Genomic DNA, 24,827 nt, shown 5'->3' on the forward strand with positions numbered 1-24,827 from the left:
TGGAAATCCTATTTGATATGTGTAGTACCTTCTCATTCTGTATTTGATAACTCATATTTTCCTTACCTTTGAATCTGTGTAGCATGCTGGCTAATTTCCTCAGTCTTATCTTTCAGTTCATTAATTTTTTCTGTACCTCTGTATAGTCTACTCTTTAACTTGTTCATTGAGTTTTTTCATTTTCATTGACTTTATTTCAGGAAGTTTTTCTTTTCCAAATCTGTCTCATACGTTTGATAATCTCTTAATTTCTTCTTTTGTTTTTATAAATGTGCTGATTTTATGTTCTGTATCAGACAATTCCAAAATCTGTAGTCTGTATACTCTGACTTGTATTATTTTGTTTCTGCCTACTCTGGTTCATACTGCATTTTGATTGTGATCTCATTGTTCTTGGATATTTTTTTTAGAGTATTTGCAAGGTCCCTAAAGGCACTTCTAATCCAAGACCAACTGTAACCAAATTTTTCGATTGCAGTGTTTGGGGCCACACAAATAGTGTGAATTCCAGCCTCAACCATGGAGTTATGGGCTTGTGGTTATAAATTCTCTGGGTAAGTATATTTTTACTTCCCTTGTTCCACCCATAGCCAAAGCCCAAACAGTCATGTATTCCCTCTGAGTTTTCGGAGGAGGAGCAGCACCCGCTGAGGGCACCCTTAAGGATCCTGGCTTTGTGGTAGTGGTCTCTGATGGGACTTCCCACCATGATCAGGCTACAAACTTTGTCCCCTGTCTCCTTGGCTAGCAGCCCATTAAAACCCAAGATCCACACTAGACCATAGTGGATTAGAGTATTTCCCCAAGGAAAACTCCCTGCTTCTGAGCTAGTTTAACATTTCTATTTGAGCTTTCTTGTGACGGGACTCTGAAAAGTTCCCTGTGTTTTCTTACATCTTAGCCATTCATTTAAAATTTTTCATTTATTTTCTACCTTGTCTGTAAACATTATGTGTAAAAAATAACAGTAGAACAAGTAGTTCTTCAGTCTCTTTGCCATAAACTAAATAGCAGAATGGCTTCACCAGACTTGGCCAGAATTTTAGTCTTTTATTAGGGCAGCTTGATATTATGTGCATTGTGATTACAAAGTACTTGAAAGGCAAAGAAAATACACAAATACAAAATACAAATACAAAATTAAAATACAAATATAGGAAACAACAACTCCCTAATGAGGCCCAAATGTCTTGTATTTAAAGTCAGCTTTTTAAGAATGTTTGATTCTAAGAAGCTTGATTCACAGTAAACTGAATATAGTTGAAAATGGAAGGCATCATTTTAAGGGATAGTAAGAGGAGATTTAGAAGAGGTTTAGGATATGAGAAGCTCAAATTCAAGACAAATGTAAAACATTTGCTACCCACCGAAATAACTTAGACAATCAACAACAACAAAAAGCATTAACATTGATTCATTCAACACATACTTGGGGGTATCTTCTGTGGATACATCATTGACTGTTTTGGGAGATACAGAATTAAATGCTATATAAGAAGCAGTTCCCAATTTAAGAGCTTACCTACACCCCTTTGTCCTTATTATCTTTATTATAGCTGTCTGTGTTGTTTCCATATAGGAGATATAACAGTATTCTAATAGTATTAAGTACACACAAAGAGTATTTGTTGGTTCTGGCTGATTAGTAATTTTTGCTGTTTACTATTGTTCCCATGGCTTGTTGTTATTTTACTTTTTAATTTCATGCTTTGTCACTCCCTGTTCATAAGGTTGGGATCAGATTTGACTCATTTATCTTTTCCTTTGCACTTTCATTCAACAGACATTTATAGGTAAGTGCTATATGCCAGGCCCTCCACTAGTCACTACCTTTGTGGAAAAGGTACCTTTGTGTTACCTTTGTGGGAAAAAAAGACAAAAAGAAAAAAACAAGCCATGGCCTCTACCCTCGTGGAGCTTGCAACCTGGCGAGAGATATCGCCATTAATAATAATTTTTTAAAAATCATGCAAATAAATATATAGTTCCAACTGTGATAAATGACACAGACTGAAAGAATAAAGTGCTTTAAGTGTTTAAGAGAGGGGGGTTTACAGAAGCTCAAATAAGAAATTGTGAATCAAATTCTGAACACTGTTCTAAATAAGTTCTTATTCTGACCAACTCTTGAACCAAGTTCAAAACACTTCAAATCTTCATCTTTCTCAATGCAAAGATTGATAGTTTGTCTTATCCGGTATGCTTTAAGGACACCCTGTGTACATAATCACTTGGATACCATGGAGAAAAAGATGCCTCTGGTAAAGATCCCCATTGCCCATATGGACCAAGTATTCCTGTGACCTCTGTTATCTAAGTAAATGTGTCCTTCCCTCTCCCCACACACTGGGGATAACTTGCCAGTTTGAAGGGGTGCCTTTGATGTCAGCGTTCCTCAGGGCGTAGTTGGTGGTTTTCCTCTAAAAACCTTTATACCCAGAATGAATTCCAAGTTGGGAGTTTGGGGGATGGTGGTGGTGGTTAGTTACATTTTAAAAGCTACCTTTGAAATTGAGTGTTACACAGTCTGTTTAAACATACAACCATAAATAAAGATTGAGCCATAAGTGTTCGTAAATATTCTCAGTGGATCCTTAGTCCTCATTTAAATAAAAAGTGCCAGTTTCAGCCTATATCAGAAATCTTAAAACATGAATTTTGTTTTTATAAAAAAAACCACTACATAGTTATTTTAAGTTGTTCATATCCTGTCCCCTGAAGACTTTTCAAATGTTTCAAGTGAGTAAGGTCAGGAGGAATGTATATTCTGTTTTAGTGCATTTTGAAAGGATATTTAAGAGTATTTTCATATGTATACAAACTGCCAAAATAATTCGAGTGGATTGCACTTAAATTATTATTGTCATAGTTGAATCAACTGTGTTCATGGTTGGCTTTAAAAGAGTTTTTTACCCCTTATTTGTGGGATTATTGATGTTGTTTTTAACTAATTTGGCAGTCTTTGGCTATATGCTTAAAATGTTTTAAAACAAATTTGTGCAAAACTAACAACCGTTATAATGAAGTTGTTTTTCAGTCACATAGTGGCTGCTCACAAATGAGGCTAAAACTGTCTGAAGAATGTTCTTGTGCGTATGCCAAGAGTCTTCTGGGATGGGCATATTTTTAAGAACTTAGAACATAAACAACTATGATCCGTGGCAAGAGATTTAAGTAACCTCATGATGACAGAGAACAAAGCATTTTTAAGTTATCATGGTGGTGTGTTAATTCATTGCAATGTGTTTGTCATTCTACTATTTTGGTGTATTAAGTGAGAGCCAGGCAAAAAATTACAGACTGTATTTAACTGAAGATACTATTTCTTTATTGTTATAAACAAATTAAATACCAGAAAAATATAAAATATTTCCTGAGAATGCATATTTCATGAATTATTCTAGAACTATAGGTTCTTTAAAAGAAATACACACACGAAACACTTGGGGATAAAGGCCATTTATTGCAATCCTAAAGTTTTGATTCATTTTCTGTCGGAGAGAACATGTTCCAAACATGAAAGATCAAACCGTTGGCTTGAAATAAGAATCCCTCCTTCAAAACAGATCAATTAAGTGTTTATTAAGTACTTACTGATGCGGGGTCGGTGAGCCGAGGAGTCGAAAGAAAGATTTCTTGGACTCTCAAGGTCTGGCAGTGGTGCTCTTTTATTTAGAGAATAGTACAGAATAGCATGGGGACAGGACCCATGGGCAGTGAAGAGCTGTTGCTGCTGCTGCATGGGGACAGGACCCATGGGCAGTCAGAGCTCCTGCTGCTGCTGCGTGGGGACAGGACCCATGGGCAGTCAGAGCTCCTGCTGCTCTGAGTTGAGGGTTAGGGCTAATTTTATAAGGCATGGGTATGTGACTTATTTTTACTGGAAAAAGAAAAGATGATGTAAAAAGTCATTAAATGATTTCATTGCAGATGGGGTCTGGTTATTGTGCGGTCATATAACTTTAGATACGAATCTGGCCATATAGATCGGCATGTGGGTGAGGATGCCCTGGGCTTCTCTCCCTGGGGCAGCCCTAATTCATACCATAAAAAAAATCCACTGGGTCATATAGTTTGGCATGTAGGCCAGGTCACCTTGGGCTTCTCTAGCTGGGGCAGCCTTAATCCACATCACTTACTATGTGTCTGGCTCTATGCTAAATATTGTAAAATACAAAATAAGGTGATTTTAGCTGCCTTTTGTGTAGTTGGAAGAAAAGGCTTACTCAGATTAAACTTTTAAAGTGGAAAAGACATTATATAATCAAGCATAACATCATTTGTGTGATACAAATAATGAAATAGCCCTTCTTTTCAGAAATGTCTCCTAATCATTGTCTATAATAGTGGTTCTCAACTAGGCATGATTTTCCGCCCCCCAAGAGGACATTTGGCAATGTCTGGAGACATTTTTGATTTTCATGACTGGGGCTACTGGCGTCTAGTGGATAGGCTAGAGTTATTGCCAAACATCCTGCACCGCACAGGATAGTCCTTCACAACAGAGAATTATCTGGTCCAACATGAGAATAATGCTGAAATGAGAAACCGTGATGTAGAACCTACAAATGTCAATGCTGGTCAGTATTGAAGTTTGAGGAGATGGACTCCTGTCTTCCCCTAGACCGCCGCAGCTCGTGTAAAGGTTCTCTGCTTGAGGCCCTTGGATCCTTACATAGAGATGAACATTGGCTATCCATAAACTCCCGGAACATTGTTTGTAAGTTTTTCCAGTATAGCGTTTCAGGGAGGGATTTCATAGCTTTTATCAAATTCTCAACATATCCATGTTCCCAGAAAAGGTCAAGACTCACTCATATGTGGTGTAGAAGTTCATAGAGATTGAGACACATCAAACCAATGTTCTTGTCACCTAAAAGAGACAATAACACAGAATCTTTCTTAGCACAGTGCTGAGTTAGAAATAGAGTTTAAATTTCAAGGATCAGAATTAATCAGAGAATACTTTTTGGTAAAAGAAAAAAATTCTTAATATATTAATTTAATATTTTGAAGTCTTAATCTTTCTTAATGTATGAGGAAATTATAGTAGAGTACCTTAAGTATTATTATTTAAGCTTCATGCCTAACTACAATACTGCGCATTTAGAATTTTGGACTGATTGTGCACTGACCCACAGGCATAATGTATAAATTGCTTTCTTTTGTTATTTGAAATCAACTTGTTTTATCAAGTTTTGCTGCTTTCTCCCAAATGAGGATCCCAGTTTACATTTCCTAGGTAGGTATCTGTTGATTCAGTCAGAGATCTGGACATGGTTTAATACAGTTCACATTTCTCCTGAAAACTGTTTAGAAAAATAAATTGTGTTTTTCGTATAAGAAACATTTTTGAATTGAGAATTGTGTTTCTGATTTGGCATCCAATAAATCAGAGATCCTACCATGTCATGAAAACAAATCTATATAACCTTGAGTATGCATATAGTTTAATACTTTTATAAGTCACAGAAATTTGAAGATTAAGTCTTGGCTGAAAAACCAAGGAAGGGACCTTAGATCATCTATTCCAGCTGTTTCATGCTATTCTTTGGGGCACAAGACCCAAAACACTACTTTTAGTTGTTTATATATTTGAACTTCTACCATATATTTTCTTTGAGGGAAAAGTATATGTGGGAGGGAGGATTTGCATGCTTCTAATCTAGACAAACCTTATTTCTTAGATAAGGAACCTCAGGTCCAAAGCTTTAGATTTTATTTGTGAGCTATTTATTTCTTTATTCTAGGACAAACCAGCATTTTAGATGTATCTGGTAATAGTATAGAGAATACCCAGGAGTTTGAATTCCAGGTGTACAGCGTCCTAGCTGCATGTTCTTAGGCAAGTTGTTCACTATTCTTAGTCTCAGTAAACTTATCAGGAAAAAGGGGGATTATTGTATCTTTAGGATTGTTTACACTTCATAGAATTTAGAATGTTGTCTGGGAAGATGATCCGGACTGACCATCATGTCTGTCTTAAAAACCATTTCAAAACATTCCGTTAATTATTGTTTTTTTAAAATAGATTTTGTGTCATCTAAATATTGAAGCCCCCTCCTCCCTAAAGCCATCCCAGACCTCCAAACAATACTACAAAATAAAACATTTTTATTAAAGGAAACAACACGGTGGTCACAGTTTCTTTCCTTTGGCAGTCGTAAGGGTTTTCATGGACTGATAGATCAGCCTTGGGGCTTTTTCTTTCCCCTTCTCAGCCTACTCTGCTTATTACATAAGCCATATAGAAACATGAGTCAGGAACTGCAGAATATAAGGAATGAGGACCTTTAGAGATAAAGTACAAGAGCCAATAATGGCTGAACAAGCTAAACCATACAAAGTGGAATCTGAACTTGGTGGTCCTTTTGATCTTAAGGATGTGGCCTCACAGAGTGCTTGAGTACAGATAATGGGAATTCTTTCCTTCTGGGATATTTCAACAGGGATTGCCTTACTAATAAATTTTTGTTAGTCACCTGTAGTTTCCAGGAAATAAAGGTTTGGGTGACAGAAGCAAGTAGAAATAATTATGTTACAGACTACTTACCTTTTGCTACCAAAAATCAATTAATAGTTCTATCCTGAGAAGATTTTGTTTCAGAATTTTTCTTAGAGGCTCAAAGCCATTAAATTAAATATAGAGAAATGAAGCTTGAGCCTAAATAAAGGAGTTTTCTTTAGTGGCTTGACCACACAACAAGTTGCTGGATTCGTTCGTTTATTTTGGTTTGGTTAGGTTTATTGGTGTTGTTTGTTATTAGGAAATAGCTTTGATATGTTGATTCTGCATTACTGTATGATCTCGGATTATTACAAAATTCAGTGTTGCTTTTTTTTTTTTTTTTAAAGATTGGCACCTCAGCCAACAACTGTTGCCAATCTAGTTTTTTTTTTTTCTGCTTTTTCTCCCGAAATCCCCCCAGTATATAGTTGTGTATATTTTTTTTGTTGTGGGTCCATCTAGTTGTGGCATGTGGGATGCCACCTCAACACGGCCTGATGAGCAGTGCCATGTCCGTGCCCAGGATCTGAACCAGTGAAACCCTGGGTCACTGAAGCGGAGTGTGCGAACTTAACCACTCAGCCATGGGGCCGGCCCCTCAGTGTTGCATTTTATCTTGTTACTCTATTAAATATGTGTAAATTACCTTCTTTAGTAAATTACATTTTTAAGTGAATAAAGATATAACATTTTAAACTAAACTATTTGTGATTTTCCTCAGGTCTTAAAGAAAGTGCAGAAGAAATGGTCAAAAACAAATTGGAAGGAAAGGATAAACTGACCCCTTGGGAACAATTTTTAGAGAAGAAGAAAGAAAAAAAAAGACTGAAAAAGAAACAGAAGGTATCAGTGATAATTATGACCAAGTATTTATTGAGCAACAGCCATGCATCAGAAGGTTCCAAGTATTTGCCATGCGTCATCTCATAATCTAACCAGTCACTGGAGTAGGCCTTGTTAACAGGCAGTTTTAAGAAAGAGGAAAGGAAGAACCTAATAGGTTACGTGTTTTCTGCAAGACTACTTAGTGATGTACAAAGCCTAGTAAAAGCCCAGAACCACTTTAACCACTGTTCTTTAATATTTTACATTTCCATGCTAGCTAAATAAAATACATAGTTTAGTTGATATCTAGATAGTTTGATTCTATTCTGTACTTTTGAGGAAGAGAGGTACAAACAGACTTTTCTACTTGAGGATATATACATATAGAAGTTTTTAAAGTGAGTGAAAGTTTTTCTATACATTCCTACTTCTCAAATTCCATTTTTCACTTTTCAGTATTATCAAGTGGATCTTTTAACATCTTTCTGTCATTAGATCCCTTTATTAAGAATATTTCCTCTGTGCTAATATGTTGTCTGTGAAAAATCTGGTTTGACTGCCATCATTTAGGGGTAACATCTTTTCCAGAGTTAGAGTCCTTTGTAATAGCAGAGAACACTTAGGGTTTTTGCCACTAAAAGCACTCTGTCTTGTCACTGAAATACAGCATTCTGGCAGTACAGTCATTGCCTTAAGATGATATTACTAATCACAGAATCTTACAAGTTGAGGAATCTTAAATGATTAGTTCTAGTCCAACCCTGGTGTTTTATAATTGTAGAAAATTAATCAGTTTGTCTGAGAATACACAGCTTGTTAATGGCCGAACTGAGACCAGAATCCATGATCTCTCACTCCAGTGTTCTTTCTGCTGTACTGTATTATCTCTCTCTCTACTATGTAAGCTTGTGCTTTTGGTATAGCTGTGACTTTCAGTGTTTGTAAAGATAGAGGGCTACAAGGTTGAATGATGCAATGGAGTGATTTTTTTATTCCTATTATAGTCAGTATTTCTGGAAATCGATAATAAAATGAGGAAATGGAGTAAGAGCCCTGTCCCCGTTGATATGCTACCTCTCTTAGTCCCTAAAATAATAAGTAGGCAGCAAAATATCTTTTAGGTAGAATAATTCTACAAGTGATTAAGCCGTCAGTTTATTGGAATTCCTACAAGTGGGTCTTTATAGGGTCATAAAGTAGTCTCTCATTCCTGAGACCCTTAGCAGCTATTCTCTTTGATTTTCATTTGCGAGATGCTTTGAGCTTATCTTGTGCTTTTAGTCTTTCCCTTCATTGGGCTAAGACTGGACTTGTTTTATCAATAACATTAAAAATACATTTGTTTAGTGCTTAGTTTGCTCTAGACTTAGTGCTCCGAATCTAGTTATTGTTCTTAGAAGGATATTAACATCAAAATAAATATTCTTTAGGACTTGGTGCATCTTCTTCAGCATGCAGGGTGATGTTTAGCAATATGCATTCTAAATATTTTTGTTTAAGTGGCTTAGAGGTGTTTTATATTCCTGGGGATAAACTCAACCTGTTTAGTCTGATCTTAGTTCATATATGTTCTATTTATTTTGTTGACTTGATTTTTTAATTTAAATATACTAAGTTAGTAGACAGTCTGTTTGGATTTGATTAGGGAAAATTTAACTAACAAATTTGCTTAAAAATAGAGTTTTCAGGAGTGAGTTATAGATAAAATAAGGTAATTGTTGAAATTGGGTGATAAGAACAGGTGGTTCATAATGCTGTCCTTACTGCTTTTGTATATGTTTAAATTTTCATTTAAAAAAATAATTGTCTTTAATCAGCAATTAAATTGTTTTAAATAATAATTTAAAAGATAATCTGCAATGCAGTACTCCAAGCTATGGATAGTCTCAATTTTGTAAGAGATAAGGCCACCTCTCTTCACTGATTACCCATCTAAAACTATTCTCCTTGAATGTATCACTTTACATGTCTCTTCTAGCACTTTCTATCTTGAATCAGTATTACTGTTGTATATGTTTGTGTGTCTAACTTCCTTTAATAGACTGTAAAATTTTTGAAGACAGAAACCTTGTATGGTAACTTTCATTTCTCCCAAAAGCTGTACGTAGTTTTCTGCTTTTATCAAATTCCTGTAAATATTTGTTGAACAAACAAGAGAATAACTCAGCTGGGAGCCATTTTATAAATGGATCCATTTTAAAAACTGGTTTAATTTTACTTTGAACTACTTGATTTAAAAGAAATCATGATTTTCCTTCATGTGCATGTATTATGGTCCTTGTCATAAACTCTGTGTATTTTATATTTATCTTTAAGGCACTTGCTGAAGAGGCCAGTGAAGACGAACTTCCCTCTGATGTTGATTTGAATGACCCATACTTTGCTGAAGAAGTTAAAAAAATAGGTAATAAGCCAGCTCATATTTGTAGTTTTTAATGGAATGTAAAGAAAAAAGGTGACACGGGTAGAAACAATATAAACTACTCATTTTTTTTTAATTCCTGGAATTTGTATGGCTCCCTTAGAGGCTTGTAAGCAGGTCTGTCCTGTGGGGCATAACCACTGATCAGATTGCGAAGAATCAGCATGCCCTCTGTACACACGGGCTAATTTCATTATGGGAGGCTTTTGGTAACATGATTAATTGAACGCTTTCCTGTGGATTCTTTTCTAGGAAATAGCCTTATAGAAAGATTTACTATAAAAGGATGAAAGAAAAAGGAATAGTCGTCTTGTGTGCTTTCACTGACTTTTTTTATAACACATCCACTCTAGGTCTCTCCCTGCAAAACCTATGAAGAAATGAAAGAGTGAAATTTATGTTTGTGTGGATATGTATATATATTTTTTAAATTTTTTACATGGTATTGTAGTGTAAAAACTTTTCTGCTCAAATATACAAAAGCATCTGTGTTTCATTTTATCCCTTTTGCATTTATCCTGAAAGCCAGCATCCTCCCTTTTTTCCTTGAATCTCTCAACTATCTGGTATCTGATTTCCTATATCCAAGGAGCCTTGTTTCCATTGCATATGCAACACTCATTCTTTCCTGTGTGCCTTCATTCTTACCTTTTTGGTATGTGTAAATGTGTGTGGTAAGGTTCAGGCCATTCTTGGACAAGTCAGTACAGAAACGACTGTAAGCATTTTCCATTTGTTCTCAATGTGTTTTTCCTTCCCCTGATCTGAATACCACACACATGAACCCCAAAAGGCTTGCTCCTGGAGCAGCTCCAAGCTGGCATTGTAAAGAGAAAGATTTTATGAAGTTTCTCTGCTTCTTGTCCCTCGTGACTAGTGGGCCAGAATAGTTCTCAACAGGAAAGTCAAAATTGCTCAAAATTATTTCCTGATTGTTATAGCCTTTTAGCACTGACATTTTATTGATGAAAAGGAGATCAAGATGAATAAAGTCAATTATAGGATGTGAGATTCTTAGGAATTGGAAGGGGAAATGGAAACTTAGCATATTCTGCTTTTTATCGTACCTGAGCAGCCATTTCTAAAAGATGATAGATTTTAGCCTTCTCCTCTGATTTCAGGAAACCAAGTTTATAATGGAGAAATGCAAAGAATTATAGTTTCCTTGTTCTCATTCCAAAGTACTTCATTTGGCATGTGAAATCTGGTCAGATTACAGAATTCTGGGTAGGAGTCAAAAAGTAAATTAAATGATTTGATGGCTTGGGGTAACTTGTTTCTTGGAATCAGCACTTTGCAATTGTGAATAAGCCTTCTCTGAAGTTAGTATCAGAAGTTCCAAGGGAAAGTGTAAATAAAATTTGCTTCCTTTCAATATAGGAATCAAATCAGTTTTGATTTCAGAATACTTCCTAGGGGTAATTATTTATATCTGGGCTTAAGTTGGTTTTTTTTAAGGAAAAATAGAAACAAAGACTGAGAATATTTTTTACATAAAATTTAGAACCAAAAAATGGTATCTTGCCTTGTTTGTTTATTCTTTATATCAATAAATATTTTCAATTGCCTCCCAGGTACTGGGCACTCTGCTAGGGTAGACATACAGCAGTAATAATACAATCAAGGTTACATCCCTTGAGGAGTCTGTTTTAGGAAAGACATGTTAAACAGGTAAATAAGAATATTAGGAGAGTATCGTCAGTGTCCTAAAAGAAATAAACAGGGTAATATAAAGGATATAACTGGGAGGAAGGAGAATGGCTTACTTTACATATGGTAAGCAAAGAAGATTTCTCTGAGGCGGTGACATTTGAGCTGAAACCTGAAGAATGAGAAGGAATCAGCATAAAGATCTGGGGGAGGAGCGTTGCAAATGAGGGAAAAGTGGGTAGAAAGGCTATGAGGTGAGAAAGAACTGATCATATTGGAGAAATTGAAAGACACCAGTGTGGCTGGAGCATGGTCAGAGAGGGAGTTTGCTATGAAGCCAGGCTAGGACACAGGACCAATCCTGCAGGGCCTCATTGTCATGGCAACAAATTTGGATTTTACTCTACTGACAGTGGGAAGCCATGAAGGGTCTTTAAGCAAGGATGTGACATGATACGTTATATATTTTAATACGTTATTCTGATTCCTGTGAAGAGAACAGATTGAAGAGAGGCATTGGTGAGATCAGGCTTTTGCAGAGGTCTAGACAAGAGATGATGGTTGGTTTAGATGGCATGCCAGTAATGGAACTGGAAGGAGAAAGGTGAATGGGATTCTAGATGTATTTTGGAGGTAGACTTGCTGATTTATTTTGAATAAGGGAGAAATTTAGCATAACTCCTAGATTTTTGGTTTGAGGCCCTAGAAGAATGCTTTTCCAATAACTAAGTTAGGGAGGAATGTAGGAACAATAGGTTTGGGTGGGATGTAAAGTCAGTAAGTCCATTTTGGGTATAATCACTTTGAGATGTCAATTAGATATCCAAATGGAGTTATTAGTCTAAGAGATCAGCTGAGAAGTCAGAGTGCAAATATAGATTAGGGATCAGTGGCATATAAATAGTATGTTAAACCATGGGACTGGAGGTAGAAAGTATTGTTAAGAGAGGAGGATGCAGGATTCGGCTCTGAGGTTGGGTAAAGCCTAGTAAGGTACTATTACTTTGTCATACTGGAGAAAATACTACCTGTAAGGTAAGGAGAAAGCTTAAGAAACCAAGGAGTAGCTGTGCAAAAGGTGGAAAAGATTAGTGTTTGGAAGGGTGTATAGTTCAAGTCCCATGGTTGAGCAGGACACAGACATTTTAAGCCAGATGGACTTGGGTAATTTATAATAGCTTTCCCCTAGGCAATCCCATAGAGCAAAACTTATACACTCTTCAAAATATGGAAGAATTGCAGCTGGCTCAGTGGCGTGGTGGTTAAGTTCTCATGCTCTGCTCTGGCCGCCTGGGGTTCACAGGTTTGGATCCCAGGTGTGGACCTACACACCACTCATCAAGCCATGCTGTGGTGGCATCTCACATACAAAATAGAGAAAAGTTGGCACAGATGTTAGCTCAGGGACAATTTTCCTCACAAAAATAAAAAGATTTTTTCCTTTTAGAAATGCATTATTGGAAAAATTTGCTTATTGCTGTCTAATTGCATAAACTCTTTAATAATATTTTGTTTTTAAAGAAGTAGGAGTGAAATAATATTGCATCACATGTAAATATACCTTATTAAAATGTATCCTTTATCTTTTTTTTTTTTTTGAGGAAGATTAGCCCTGAGCTAACATTGCCAATCTTCCTCTTTTTGCTGAGGAAGACTGGTCCTGAGCTAACATCCATGCCTATCTTCCTCTATTTTATATGTGGAACGCCTACCACAGCATGGCTTGCCAAGTGGTGCCATGTCCGCACCCGGGAATCAAACCAGGGAACCCCGGGCCGCCAAAGCAGAACGTGCGCACTTAACCACTGCGCCACCGGGCCAGCCCGTATCCTTTATCTTGACAACTTTAGATTTTTGATAAACCACCATGAAAATCTAATAATATGGTACACCTATTGATTCAGTTTGATGAGTGCTTACTAGTGTACTGCTCATACATTGTTTTACAGTTTACAAATGCTTTTACATACCTTCTGTCCTCTAATTCAGACCTCATTCCACTTTATAGATGAGTAAACTAAAGCTCAGAAAACAGCACTGAATTGCACAAGGGCCAGTGGTAGATGGAAGAACCTGAATCTTAATGGGCTCCCTTTACTTTTTGTAACTCTACAAGTACATTGTAAATTGCTGGATTTGCAAGCAAACCAGAATGCCCAGGTCCAGAGGAAGATTAACAGACTGCATCTGATTATGGGCAAGTGATTTTAAATGCAGAAACTTGCTACAAAAAAGAGTGAATCGCTAGGGGGCTTACCACTGACAGGTCTGATCAGTACTGACCATGTCTGTTCTCCAGTGAATTCTCTTGACTGCTCTCTCACAAGTGCTGGATTAAACACTCTGGAGGAAGTTTTTTATGGGAACAATTCCTCTGACGTTACAAGTAATGGAAAACGGAATTTCCTTTACAGATATTCCTGTACAGATCAATTTTTTGCAACACATCTTTTTCCAAAGATGTATTCTTACATTTTTTTGCTTAAAGGGATCATAGTCTCAGTAAGGATCGTTTAGATTTTTTTTAGCTATAAAGCTCTAATAGCTGATTTTGAGTCCCTGTTAGTATTAGAATCCATCATATGAGGTTTTTGCAGCAGTCCTAGGAGATGTGAATTCTTACTTGCTAAAAGATTCATTGATAAATAAAAGTAACATTTCAGAACAGGGATTTCCTTTTCCCCATTACTCTTCATCTAATTTAGGTCTGAAAACTTTCCAAAGGGGAAAAAACTGCTTTTTTAAAAAAATGGATTAAGCTGTGCCGTCTTAGTATGATCTCATTAACAGTGCAGAAAGGATCTCTACACGTTATTTATCTTTTGGTTAAACAGTTCAGTCTAGCACACAGTAAATTCTTTGTGAGCAAAGAAATTTTCCTCACACTAAAATTGGATATCATTTTTAGCCCTGACCATCTTGAAGATTCTTTTTTTCTCCCTTGTTGCAGTCTTCCTTTCAAGTTTATTTTTATGACTTTTCACCAGGTTGTTATAAAATCTGGAACAATTCATTGTGGGCTCTTTGAAATTATTTCCCACAGATGTATGTGAAGATCTTTATCTTCTTTATGTATTAATCATATACAGCCTGATTTTTTTCCTGCCACAGGACAATTTCCTGCATGTATCACTTGTCCACTCACTTCAAAAGGAGCTCTTTCCTTGAGAGCATAGGAGCAGAGGTAAACCTAGGATGCGGGAGTCAGACCCTAAGAAAGTGGAACCTTGATGATTATTATACATAAAAATACATACATGTGCTTTAAAACAGAAAAAGTTACAATCGTTATAGTGGATAGATACATCATTTCCTGAAAAACATTTGAGATAGAGACAAAGATTTTCACTTTAGGGAGAAAGGTTGCATACAATAGTATTTCTTCTTGGAGGTGCAGACAAATGCCTTGGTAGCACGAGGGGTGAAAGGCTGCTAGGCAGCAGCATTTATGCTGACAGGTTCTCTCGGCTGGGCTTGGCTGCATAGGTACAACGGGGACATAATGCACACTCGGAAGTTTCTAAAGCCTCTCTAAACTGTAGGCTTTGCTTTTCCTCTTATCCCTCATTAGCTGCTGTTAGTCAACTAGCATTACATGTTCTGTGAATTTTACTTTGTTGTTTCACAACAAAATACACTTAAATGGGAGGGGCTGTTAAAGGGCGAATGACATTTCATAGCACAGGAGTGTAGTGTAGTGGTTAATTACCAGAGTGCTTGGCTGCGAATCTTGATTCCTGTACTTACTAAACTTGAGACAAATATTTAACCTCCCTGTGCTTCAGTTTCCTCATCCACAGAATGAAGATTATAAAAAAATAAGAGGATCTACCTCACAGCATTGTTGTGAGGATTAAATTAGTTAATCAATGTGAAGTGAATAGAACAGTAGTACTGCCTCACACACAGTCAGTGCTGTGAAAGCGTTAATAGTTATTACTGTGGAGACCATTGGTTTCTCTGCATTGGAAGGATAGAGGACAGCTTATCCAAAGGCAGTGTTCAACAGTTCAGAGAAGACTGACATTGTGTAATAATATTCTAGAGTAACAGAATATGGCTTTGTAGATTCTGCACCTTCTTACTCTTCAGACTAGTCTTTCATACTTTAATTTCCTTTGAATCCCTCCCACTCCGACAGACACAAAAAAGGAAGAAAAAACAGACATCAGCATGATCACCGAGGAACCCAGGGCGTCTTTGTAGTCAGACTATCAAAGCAATAATAGCAAGCACTTTATAGTACCATGTGCCAGGCATTAACTAAACTCTTTACATTTACTAGTTTATTTAGTCCTCATACCCTATGAGGTAGATGTTATTATTATAATCCCTGGCTTACAGACTCAGGCACAGGCATTTTAAGGGCACAGGCACACGCTCAAAGCTAGAATGTGGTCGAGTCAGAATTTAAACCCAGGCCAACTGCTCCAGAGTCAAGTGCCCGTAACTGCTGTGCATTACTACCTCTCATGCAGGAGGAGAGCATCTCACCTAACATCATGTGGTCTCCAGAAGTCCCTGTGTCCCTGGAAATACACACAATTTCCCAATCAGGAGCCACTTTTACCATAGGTAGTTTTCCCTTATAATAGAGCTAGAAAGTTAACTGAAGATTAGATTTGTCTTTAGAGAAGAAGAAAGGGTTTTGTTAAACTTTTACTTACAGGTAGTTACTGTTAAACTGTTAGTTGTAAAGATGAATGTTTCATTTTGCAGATGAGTTTTTTGTATACAGTTTTAAGATGACTTTTAAGTTTCAAATCACTTGGGGGTTTTTTTCATTGTGATTTCTTCTATTGTTCTTATGCTAACAAAATATTTGTTCTATTTAAGATCAGGTGGCTATTCCCCCGTATTTTCTCATAGGGTTTTTTTTTTTCTTAATGTTTAATTCTTTAATCCATCTGTATTTTGTTTTCTTCTAACTTATGAGGTAAGGCTATAACTCAATTTTTTTTCTGGAATAAAACAAATTGCCCAGCACGTTATTGAATAATCCCTTCTTTTTCCAGTGATGTATGATGCTACAATTTATTGTATATACAAGCCGTACTGTAAATTATTTTTTGGTTATTTTCACTTTGTAGTACATCTTACTACACTGTATCGCTGATGTATCAAATCTGTCTTGCTAATATCTGTAAAGACTTCCTTGAATGAAATTTTATTTAGAATTTTGTTAAGTGTATATATTTTATGAATGGATGTTGAATTTTATCAGTTGCTTCTATATCTATTGAAATGATCTTATGGTTTTTCTTTTTTAGTTGATGATGTAATTATACATTACTTGCAGAGGAAATTCCTTCTTTACGATATTCAGTCACCCCATCCAGATGTTTTGTATTTATTCCATTCATGACCATAGGCATCTCTCAGTAAAATTTTTTTTACTTCTTTAGTTTCTGTAAATTTATTGATAAGATTATTCCTAGATATCTTGCAGTTTTGTTCCTAGTGTAAACAGATTGTTGCTGATAGTCTTGTAATTTTTACCCTTTGTTGGTTTGTTATGCCAGGTGTAAGGAAAAAATCAATGAAATCTGCAAAAGATGGCATGTCTCCTGAGGAAGAAACTGAAATAGAAAGACAAAGGGTAAAACATGATCATTGTTACATGCTTTGTGGATAATTGATATGTACAATTTAAATGAAGTTGTCCACATGGGTTTCTAGTGCCCTTAAAAAAATAACTGATATTAGCAATGAAATTTATAAACTATAAAACACACAATTAAATATTTTAGCAGCATAGCTTTCAAATATCATCTTTTTACCAAACATTTCTCCAACTAGTACAAAGTTATAATTTACCTCAAACCCAAGACACGTCTCTTTGTGATTAGAAGAAATCTCAGGGGCCGGCCCGGTGGCGTAGCAGTTAAGTGCGCACGTTCCACTTCAGCGGCCCGGGGTTCACCGATTCAGATACCAGGTGCAGACATGGCACCGCTTGGCAAGCCATGCTGTGGTAGGTGTCCCAGATATAAAATAGAGGAAGATGGGCACGGATGTTAGCTCAGGGCCAGGCTTCCTCAGCAAAAAGAAGAATGGCAGCAGATGTTAGCTCAGGGCTAATCTTCCTCAAAATAAAAAAAAATCTCATTATTAAAAATGCTTACTTATAGCTGAGACAAAAATATTACTATTAAAACCTCAAAATAATATTGCCATAGTTTTAATTCAATTTGAAACTGTCCTATTACATACTGCTTTTATGGTTCGTCAGCTACTAATTTCTCTCTTTTTATTATTGCAAATAACATAGATTTAATGTACAAAATTAAAGTCTTTCTTGGAAATGCAGTGAACTTTATACTTCTGTGGCTCCGAAGGTTCATGGCACAGAAGTAATATATATTTTTGCTGAGGCAGGAATTGGAACCAGCAATGTCCCCTATGACTGATGTTCGCGTGACTATCTGGGAGTGAGCCTGACTGGTCACCTAAATTCTGTATCTTAATGTATCTTTTCTGTTCTCTGTTTGTTGCATATACAGTAATGCTTGTAGAGTTAAGGAGCACAGAGAAAATCTTTCGGTTGTAGAAAATGGCTCTAAAAAGAAAGCCAGCTGCAGGTGCCAGGCGTGGAAGTGAAAGGAAATTAAAGCAGTCTAACGTGGTAATATGGGAAGATTCGCAAAAGTCCAGCAGCATGCTCTGTATTTTCTCTAGTATATATGGTTGCTTATTGATTCTTCAGGGTCCATGTTTAATCCCATGATCAGTAGAAGATAGCTATTTAGTAGAAACACATCATAGTAGATTTCAGAAGCAGATATTAAGATTCTACCTTCGTAGAAGTACATCACTATTGAAAAAAGTAAAGGCAGAAAAAGAAAAAAGAAATTCTTTTTTGTTAAAGTACATGTTTGGAAAGTCTAGTTTGTATCACAAAGTGCTGTGTTTGCTAGATTTAGTGTCCTTAAAAGACCAAATTAAAAACAAGAAATTTTTATTCGGGGGATTTGAATGAAGACTTATTCCTACAGCCTACTAACCAGTTATGCTAAGTGAAATATGGTCTGGTTTTTAAATACAGTCACATGTCACTTAGGCAATTTTGTTGTTGTGGGAACGTCATAGAGTGTACTTACACAAACCCAGGTGGTATAGCCTACTACACATCTAGGCTACACATCTAGGCTATATAGTACTAATGTTAGGGAAGCACCATCATGTGTGTGGTCCATTGTTGACCAAGATGTTGTTATGCAGTCCATAACTGTACAAACTTTCGCCCCACTCCTGCCCTCAGAGATGTTGCTTCTAAACATTTTACCTTATTGCTATACGAAGATTTCTGGGTTTCTTTATGAGTTTTGGTAATCTACAATCAGTTTACGGATGGCAGGGCAATTAGTGACTAGATTTTCCTTTCCTAGAGGGGTTATCTGTGCCCCCCATACTCCTATTTGGGGGAAAAAAACAAACGTTGTATATTTAAACTTTTTTTCCTCTCCACAGGCTGAAATGAGTTTACTCATGATGGATGAGGAGGAAGAGAGCAAGAAACACTTCAATTACGACAAGATTGTGGAGCACCAGAATCTGAGCAAAAAGAAGAAAAAACAGCTTATGAAAAAGAAGGAATTATTAGAGGATGACTTTGAGGTAACCAGGGACAAAAGTCATTAGCCTCTTAAGGCTGGTATTGACTCTAAAGTCAACTCTGGAGACAAAAAATCAGCATAGTCAAAGTTAGCCTTGAAATGTCGCAGGAAAGGGCCCGTGGTAGAGACAAAGCTACCATCTTTTAATCCAACACAGCCAGTTTATCGCCAAGGTGGATCAAATCACTGTTTCTTTGGTTGAGCACCAGGTGAAGTAGTTGGCTTGTATTTTGGTAGCTGTGTTGCACCAAAAATATGTAGCTTTTAATGTTAGAATTGCATGCCGTGTGATGCTCACATTGAGAAAGATACGCATAATTCAGCTCGACTGAGAAATAGCAGGTCCACATCACGTCGTGTGACGCTCTCACTGTGTACAATGGCCAGTGCAGGAGGATGTGCTTGTTTGTTTACTGTATTTCTCACTTCCATCTCTTCCTCTTTTCACTCTTTTTGCTGAGTACATATTCCTGATGGCCACAAAGTCCCTCTGCATGAATTTGAGTCCTCTATAGGAAACCTACAAACAGCTGTCAAGAGCTACTTAATAACTCCCAACCTTCAGCATAAAAGAATAGACCCAGAACAACATGGGGGAAATTTTGAATTTGTTTAAAGAATGGAGAGGAGCATAGAGAGAACTTCTAATTGCACATAGAGGGACTTTGAGACCACTCTGTAGCTCCAGTTTCTGTAAGTCAGTTCCATGTATGTTGCTGTTCCAATGAACTTTTTGGTGACTTGGTTTTCTTATGAAAAGTTAAAAGCAAAGAACAATTTGTAGTCAAATCCTCTATTAGAACTGTCTTCACACATTAATAATCATACACAAAAACATTTTTAATCAGTGTTTTCTTGGTGATGGTGGTCGTAGGATCACATCTGTTGTCCTTAACTATAACTAACTCACTTTCCAGTCAGTTTCTAGGTGGACTCATCTTTCCCATGGGAATGCTGGCTGGCAGTGAGTCATGCTCCCTTTCTTGCTGATCATTTCTGTGCCTGGCAACACTCAAAAGCCTGGCTGGAGTTAAGGGTACTCTCTTAAATGTGGAACCACAATGTTTTTTGTCAAAAGATAGAAGATAAATTTGGGGTTTGTGTCACGTCAGAACTTGGTGTCAGGGGCACCGTCTTTCCCATAGTGGTCTTTAAATCTTTTAGTCTATGAATCTCCCTCAATAGCTACTCATTTTGGCACCAATGTTGAAAATTCTTTTAATGTACCTAGAATGCACTGATTTTGCATGAAACTCCAGCAGAAGATAGCATTGCTGGCTTAATTATCCCAGCCAGAAACAGATTTCACACTAGAAGGATGGGGAAGCCTACCTTGGAAACCACTCCTGCAGTTACTCAGTCTAAGCAGCCAGTGTAGTTACAGGCGACTATATATGTAGATCACTGGAGTTCCTTTTCGAGTAGATTGTTATTGCATGATAAGAACAGTGTGCCCTGCACATTGTGATCAAAAATAAGCCTTAAAACTTCATTGAAGAATAGTGGGAAAACAATTTTCTAAGCAATCAATGTAAAATGTTCACGTTTGTATTTTATATAATCAACAACTCACTAACTTTGAAAATTTGGCTCCATTTCTGGACCTTTTTCTTTACTAAATTATTTATTTATATTTTCCTTTTGGATTTGCAGGTAAATATTAAGGATACACGTTTTCAAGCAATGTATACATCCCACTTGTTCAATTTGGATCCTTCAGATCCTAATTTCAAGAAAACAAAAGCTATGGAAAAAATCCTTGAGGAGAAAGCCCGACAGAGAGAGCAAAAAGAACAAGAACTTACTCAGGCAATAAAGAAAAAAGAGAGTGAAATTCAAAAGGAATCACAAAAGAGGTCCATTGATCCTGCCTTGTCAATTTTGATTAAATCTGTGAAAAGCAAAACAGAGCAGTTTCAAGCAAGAAAAAAACAAAAAGTCAAGTAGCTGTATGTTGTTTCTTTTTGGATTGAGAATGTCTTCTAAAGTATACAGAAGTGGTAGAGGGAATATTTATTGGGAACAAAGCTACCTTTCAAGAATATGAATAAAATCTTACTCTGTCTATTGCAAAATTTCTCTCCGTATATAACAGTTAGACCTAATTGTGGAAGATTGACAGAGTTATACTATATATTTCCACACATTAATCATAATTCAATTAATCCAAATTATAGGATTTGTAAAATTTTTGTATTTTATGAAATTCACTTCATACTAGTAGAAAATTACTCTTAGCTTTTTTTAGACTTCTGAGAATTCTGTGTAAAAAATAGAGCAGTGCCCAGCCTAAGTCTGAATAACATTTAGAAAATATGTATATGCAATACGTTAATTTCTCTGGAAGCAGGAGGCAGATTTAGATATCTATTTAAATAAGTTATTTTTCTAGCCATAATGGATAGAAGCCAATAACTCTCTGTTGTTTGGTCATGTTTTACTATAGTTTGTTTATGAAATTAATTTGTAAATAAAAGTGCAAAATTTTATTATTTTGTATAGCACTGTTTTATTTCATTTTATGCACCTCAAACTACTGTCTGGAAAAATATCTGAAAAACTAACTAACTCTTTAAGAGGACAACTCCATGAAGAGGCAGTTTCAGGTTTGCACTGCTCATATTGCATTTGAAATGTTCATGAGCTCTGCAATGACTTTTCTATTTGTAACAAATTCTTATGTCTGCCCTGCAGATTTTTGGAATGCTTGGAAGGGTGGATATGCTGCTTTAGAGTTTAAGGAATCTTAATTCTTTCTAAAATTAAATTAAAACATACCTTCAAGGCCTTAATACTCCTGTATCTCATCTGGTCTAGGTTTTATAAACTATTAACTGACCACTTAGAGAAGAGAATTAGGTGTGCTGTATAAATAAATGAAAATAAAAACCAGCATGGTCACTTGGAACAAATTGTAAATATGATAGCCTCTGAAAGGCGATAGGAGTTTGGCCAGGTTTGTGGTTAATAGTAAACTTGACATTTTTGGTACAAAAATTCGTGTCTACCAATGTAGTGTATTTTTTCAAGAATAAAAGGATGTGAAACTCAATGATACCAAGATAATAAAGATGTATCAACACTCTCTGCAAAGGGAAGGAAAAAAGAGCACATTTAAATTGTTCATTATAATAGAGAGAAAACTGCAGGAAATTGTGTTTTTATCATAAATCACTGACACTGTTAGATAATCTAATTCAGCCAAATAAAGCAGTGTTCCTATTGGTCCATCTGTTAACTTCCCAGGATTTATCTGCTTAGCACAGAAAGATAATGAATCTTAATATGTTTATGAATATAGTCTGTAAACAGTTGTATAGTTATTCATATTTCATTTACGCAGGGGGGAAAAGCTTGTTTCCTTTAAATTGTTTAATTATAGTGTAGGGATTACTCAGTTTGTTTTAAGATTCCTGTGAAATTTAGCCCATTTGGTTTCTTGGCTGTTTTTGTTTGGGTTTTTGTTTTTGAGCCCTTTGTTTTTAAGTCATTATTTAATTGTAAATCTCGTTTTATAGTCAGGCACATAATTGATTATAACAGATAAATTGAGCATGTAAGTTATGCACAACCCTGGCACCTTTTCTCAAAGAGTTGCTATTTTTTAGGTAGGAAAAAAAATGAGAAGCGCATTATCAGGTGCTGCATTAAATAAACATTCTACACGAAGAATATTAGGCTCTCAATAAATAATTGCTGGGAGTAAAACTCAGGATAAAAAATGGCCACTGTCACAATTCAGCAAACAATGTGAGGGTAGTTTGAGTGACTGTTAAGGTTACATTTGTTTTGATATTTGTTGGTGGTACTGGTGGTATCCTTGATACCAAAACCAGACAAAGACAGTACACATAAAGAAAACTACAGACTTCATTGTTAGTATTATAGAAACGTGATTGAATTTAGACATAAAAATCCTCAACATGGGGCTGGCCCTGTGGCCCAGTGGTTAAGTTCGTGCGCTCTGCTTCAGTGGCCTGGGGTTTTGCAAGTTCGGATCCTGGGCGAGGATATGGCACCACTCATCAAGCCATGCTGAGGCGGCATCCTACATGCCACAACTAGAAGGACCCACAACTAAAAATACACAACTGTGTACTGGGGAGGTTTGGAGAGAAAAAGGAAAAAATTTTTTAAAATCTTTAAAAAATCCTGAAGAAAATATTAGCAAATTGAATCCCACAGTGTACAAAAAGAATTATACACCATGACCAATGGTGTTTAACTCCAGGTATGCAAAGCTGGTTCATTCAGAATCAATCAGTGTAATCCTCTACATCAACAGGCTAAAGAATAAAAATTAGATCAAATCAATGAGAAAAAGTATTTGACAAAAATCGCATTCAGTCATGATAAAAAGTTTGGAATAGGGAAGAAATGCCTAACTTGATAAAGAGCATCTACAAAAAACATACAGTTAATATACTAGTGAAAGACTGAATGCTTTCTTCCTAAGATTGAGAACAAGGCAAAACTGTTTTAACCGTGTCTTTTATTTTCTATATTCTGATGCTTTGACCACTGGCGTCTTGCTAACACTATAGAAACTGCCCCCTCCCAGAGCTCGCCAATTCCTAGAGACAATAAATAACTTGCAGGCAGGCATGCCTTGCAAGTGCAAACCAACAGATCTAGAGCCCATGCCTCCAACCACCTCCATTTTATCGGGCTCTCGCACTCTGGGCCACTATCCCCTCCTGTAATCACCCTAAGGCCAGGCACCAGACAACTAGGGACAGCCCCAATGCCATAGAGCCTACTGAAATTCAAATTAGCCAATCCTTAACCTACTTACCCTGCCTTGCCCATCCTTTCCCAGAGAAACCACAGTAAAGCCACTTGCCCACATTTCCCCCTGCTCTGTCTGCCTCCTGACCAACCCCATGGCATCCCTGTGGTCCCTCTCTGTCGCATGCTATGCCTCTTTCTAGGGAACTGGGAGTATAAAAAAGCTCTTCCTTCATGACAGTCATTTCCATGTCTGCATATCTTACCATATCTGAGTAAACCCCAGATACCCTTAAAACAATGTCTATTCTTACTACTCTTATTCAACACAATACAGGAAGTTCTAGACAGTGCAATAAAGCAAGAAAAATAAAAAGTATACAGATCAGAAAGGAAGAAATAAAACTTCGTATTTGCAGATGACATGATTGTCTAGATAGAAAATCCCAAGGAATCTATGAGCAAAAAAACCTAGTAAGTTCAGCAAGAGCACAGGATACAGTGTCAGCACACAAGAATCAATCACAGTTTTATATACTAACAGTGAATGTGTGGAAACTGAAAAACACAATTATTCCAAAGAAAATAAAATACTTAGATAAAAACTTACCAAAACATGTATAGAATTTGTATGCTGTGAATTACAAAATGCTGTTGAAAGAAATCGAAGACAGCTTAAATGAAGAGACATTCTCTGTTTATGGATTGTAAAACTCAACATAGTAAAGCTGTCAGTTTTCACCAAAATTGATCTATAGGTTTAATGGAATTTCAATAAAATCTCAGCAAAGTTTTTTGTAGACATAGGCAAACTTATTCTAAAATTTGTAATGAAAGGCAAGGCCCTAGAATAGTTAAAACAATCTTAAAAAACAAAGTGGGAGGAACCACTCTACCCTATATTGTTTATTATATAGCTACTATATCAAGACAGTGTGATATTGGCAGAGAGACAGACACAGATTAGTGGAACTGAATAGAGAATGTAGAGATAGACCAACACAAACATGCCCAGCTGATTTCTGACAAAGGTGCAAAAGCAATTTAATGGAGGAAATACAGCCAGGAAAAAAAAACC

General features: G+C 36.4%; 1 protein-coding gene across 3 annotated transcripts in view; it reads left to right on the forward strand.

Annotated features, from left to right (window-relative positions):
* Positions 1-21,510, forward strand: part of ESF1 (ESF1 nucleolar pre-rRNA processing protein homolog) — a 59,224-nt gene extending 37,714 nt beyond the window's left edge. For 2 of the 3 annotated variants that reach the window (XM_023625922.2, XM_023625923.2), the window contains exons 10-14: positions 7,230-7,351; positions 9,650-9,737; positions 16,928-17,004; positions 18,876-19,022; positions 20,675-21,510. In XM_023625922.2, coding sequence (XP_023481690.1) covers positions 7,230-7,351; positions 9,650-9,737; positions 16,928-17,004; positions 18,876-19,022; positions 20,675-20,968 — 728 coding nt within the window. In that variant the 3' untranslated portion in view covers positions 20,969-21,510. The remainder of the gene's footprint in view (positions 1-7,229; positions 7,352-9,649; positions 9,738-16,927; positions 17,005-18,875; positions 19,023-20,674) is intronic. The other variant, NM_001301273.1, reaches the window with a different exon arrangement.
* Positions 21,511-24,827: the final 3,317 nt, after the last annotated feature.

This window comes from Equus caballus, chromosome 22 (assembly GCF_041296265.1).
Source record: "Equus caballus isolate H_3958 breed thoroughbred chromosome 22, TB-T2T, whole genome shotgun sequence".
Taxonomy (NCBI): domain Eukaryota; kingdom Metazoa; phylum Chordata; class Mammalia; order Perissodactyla; family Equidae; genus Equus; species Equus caballus.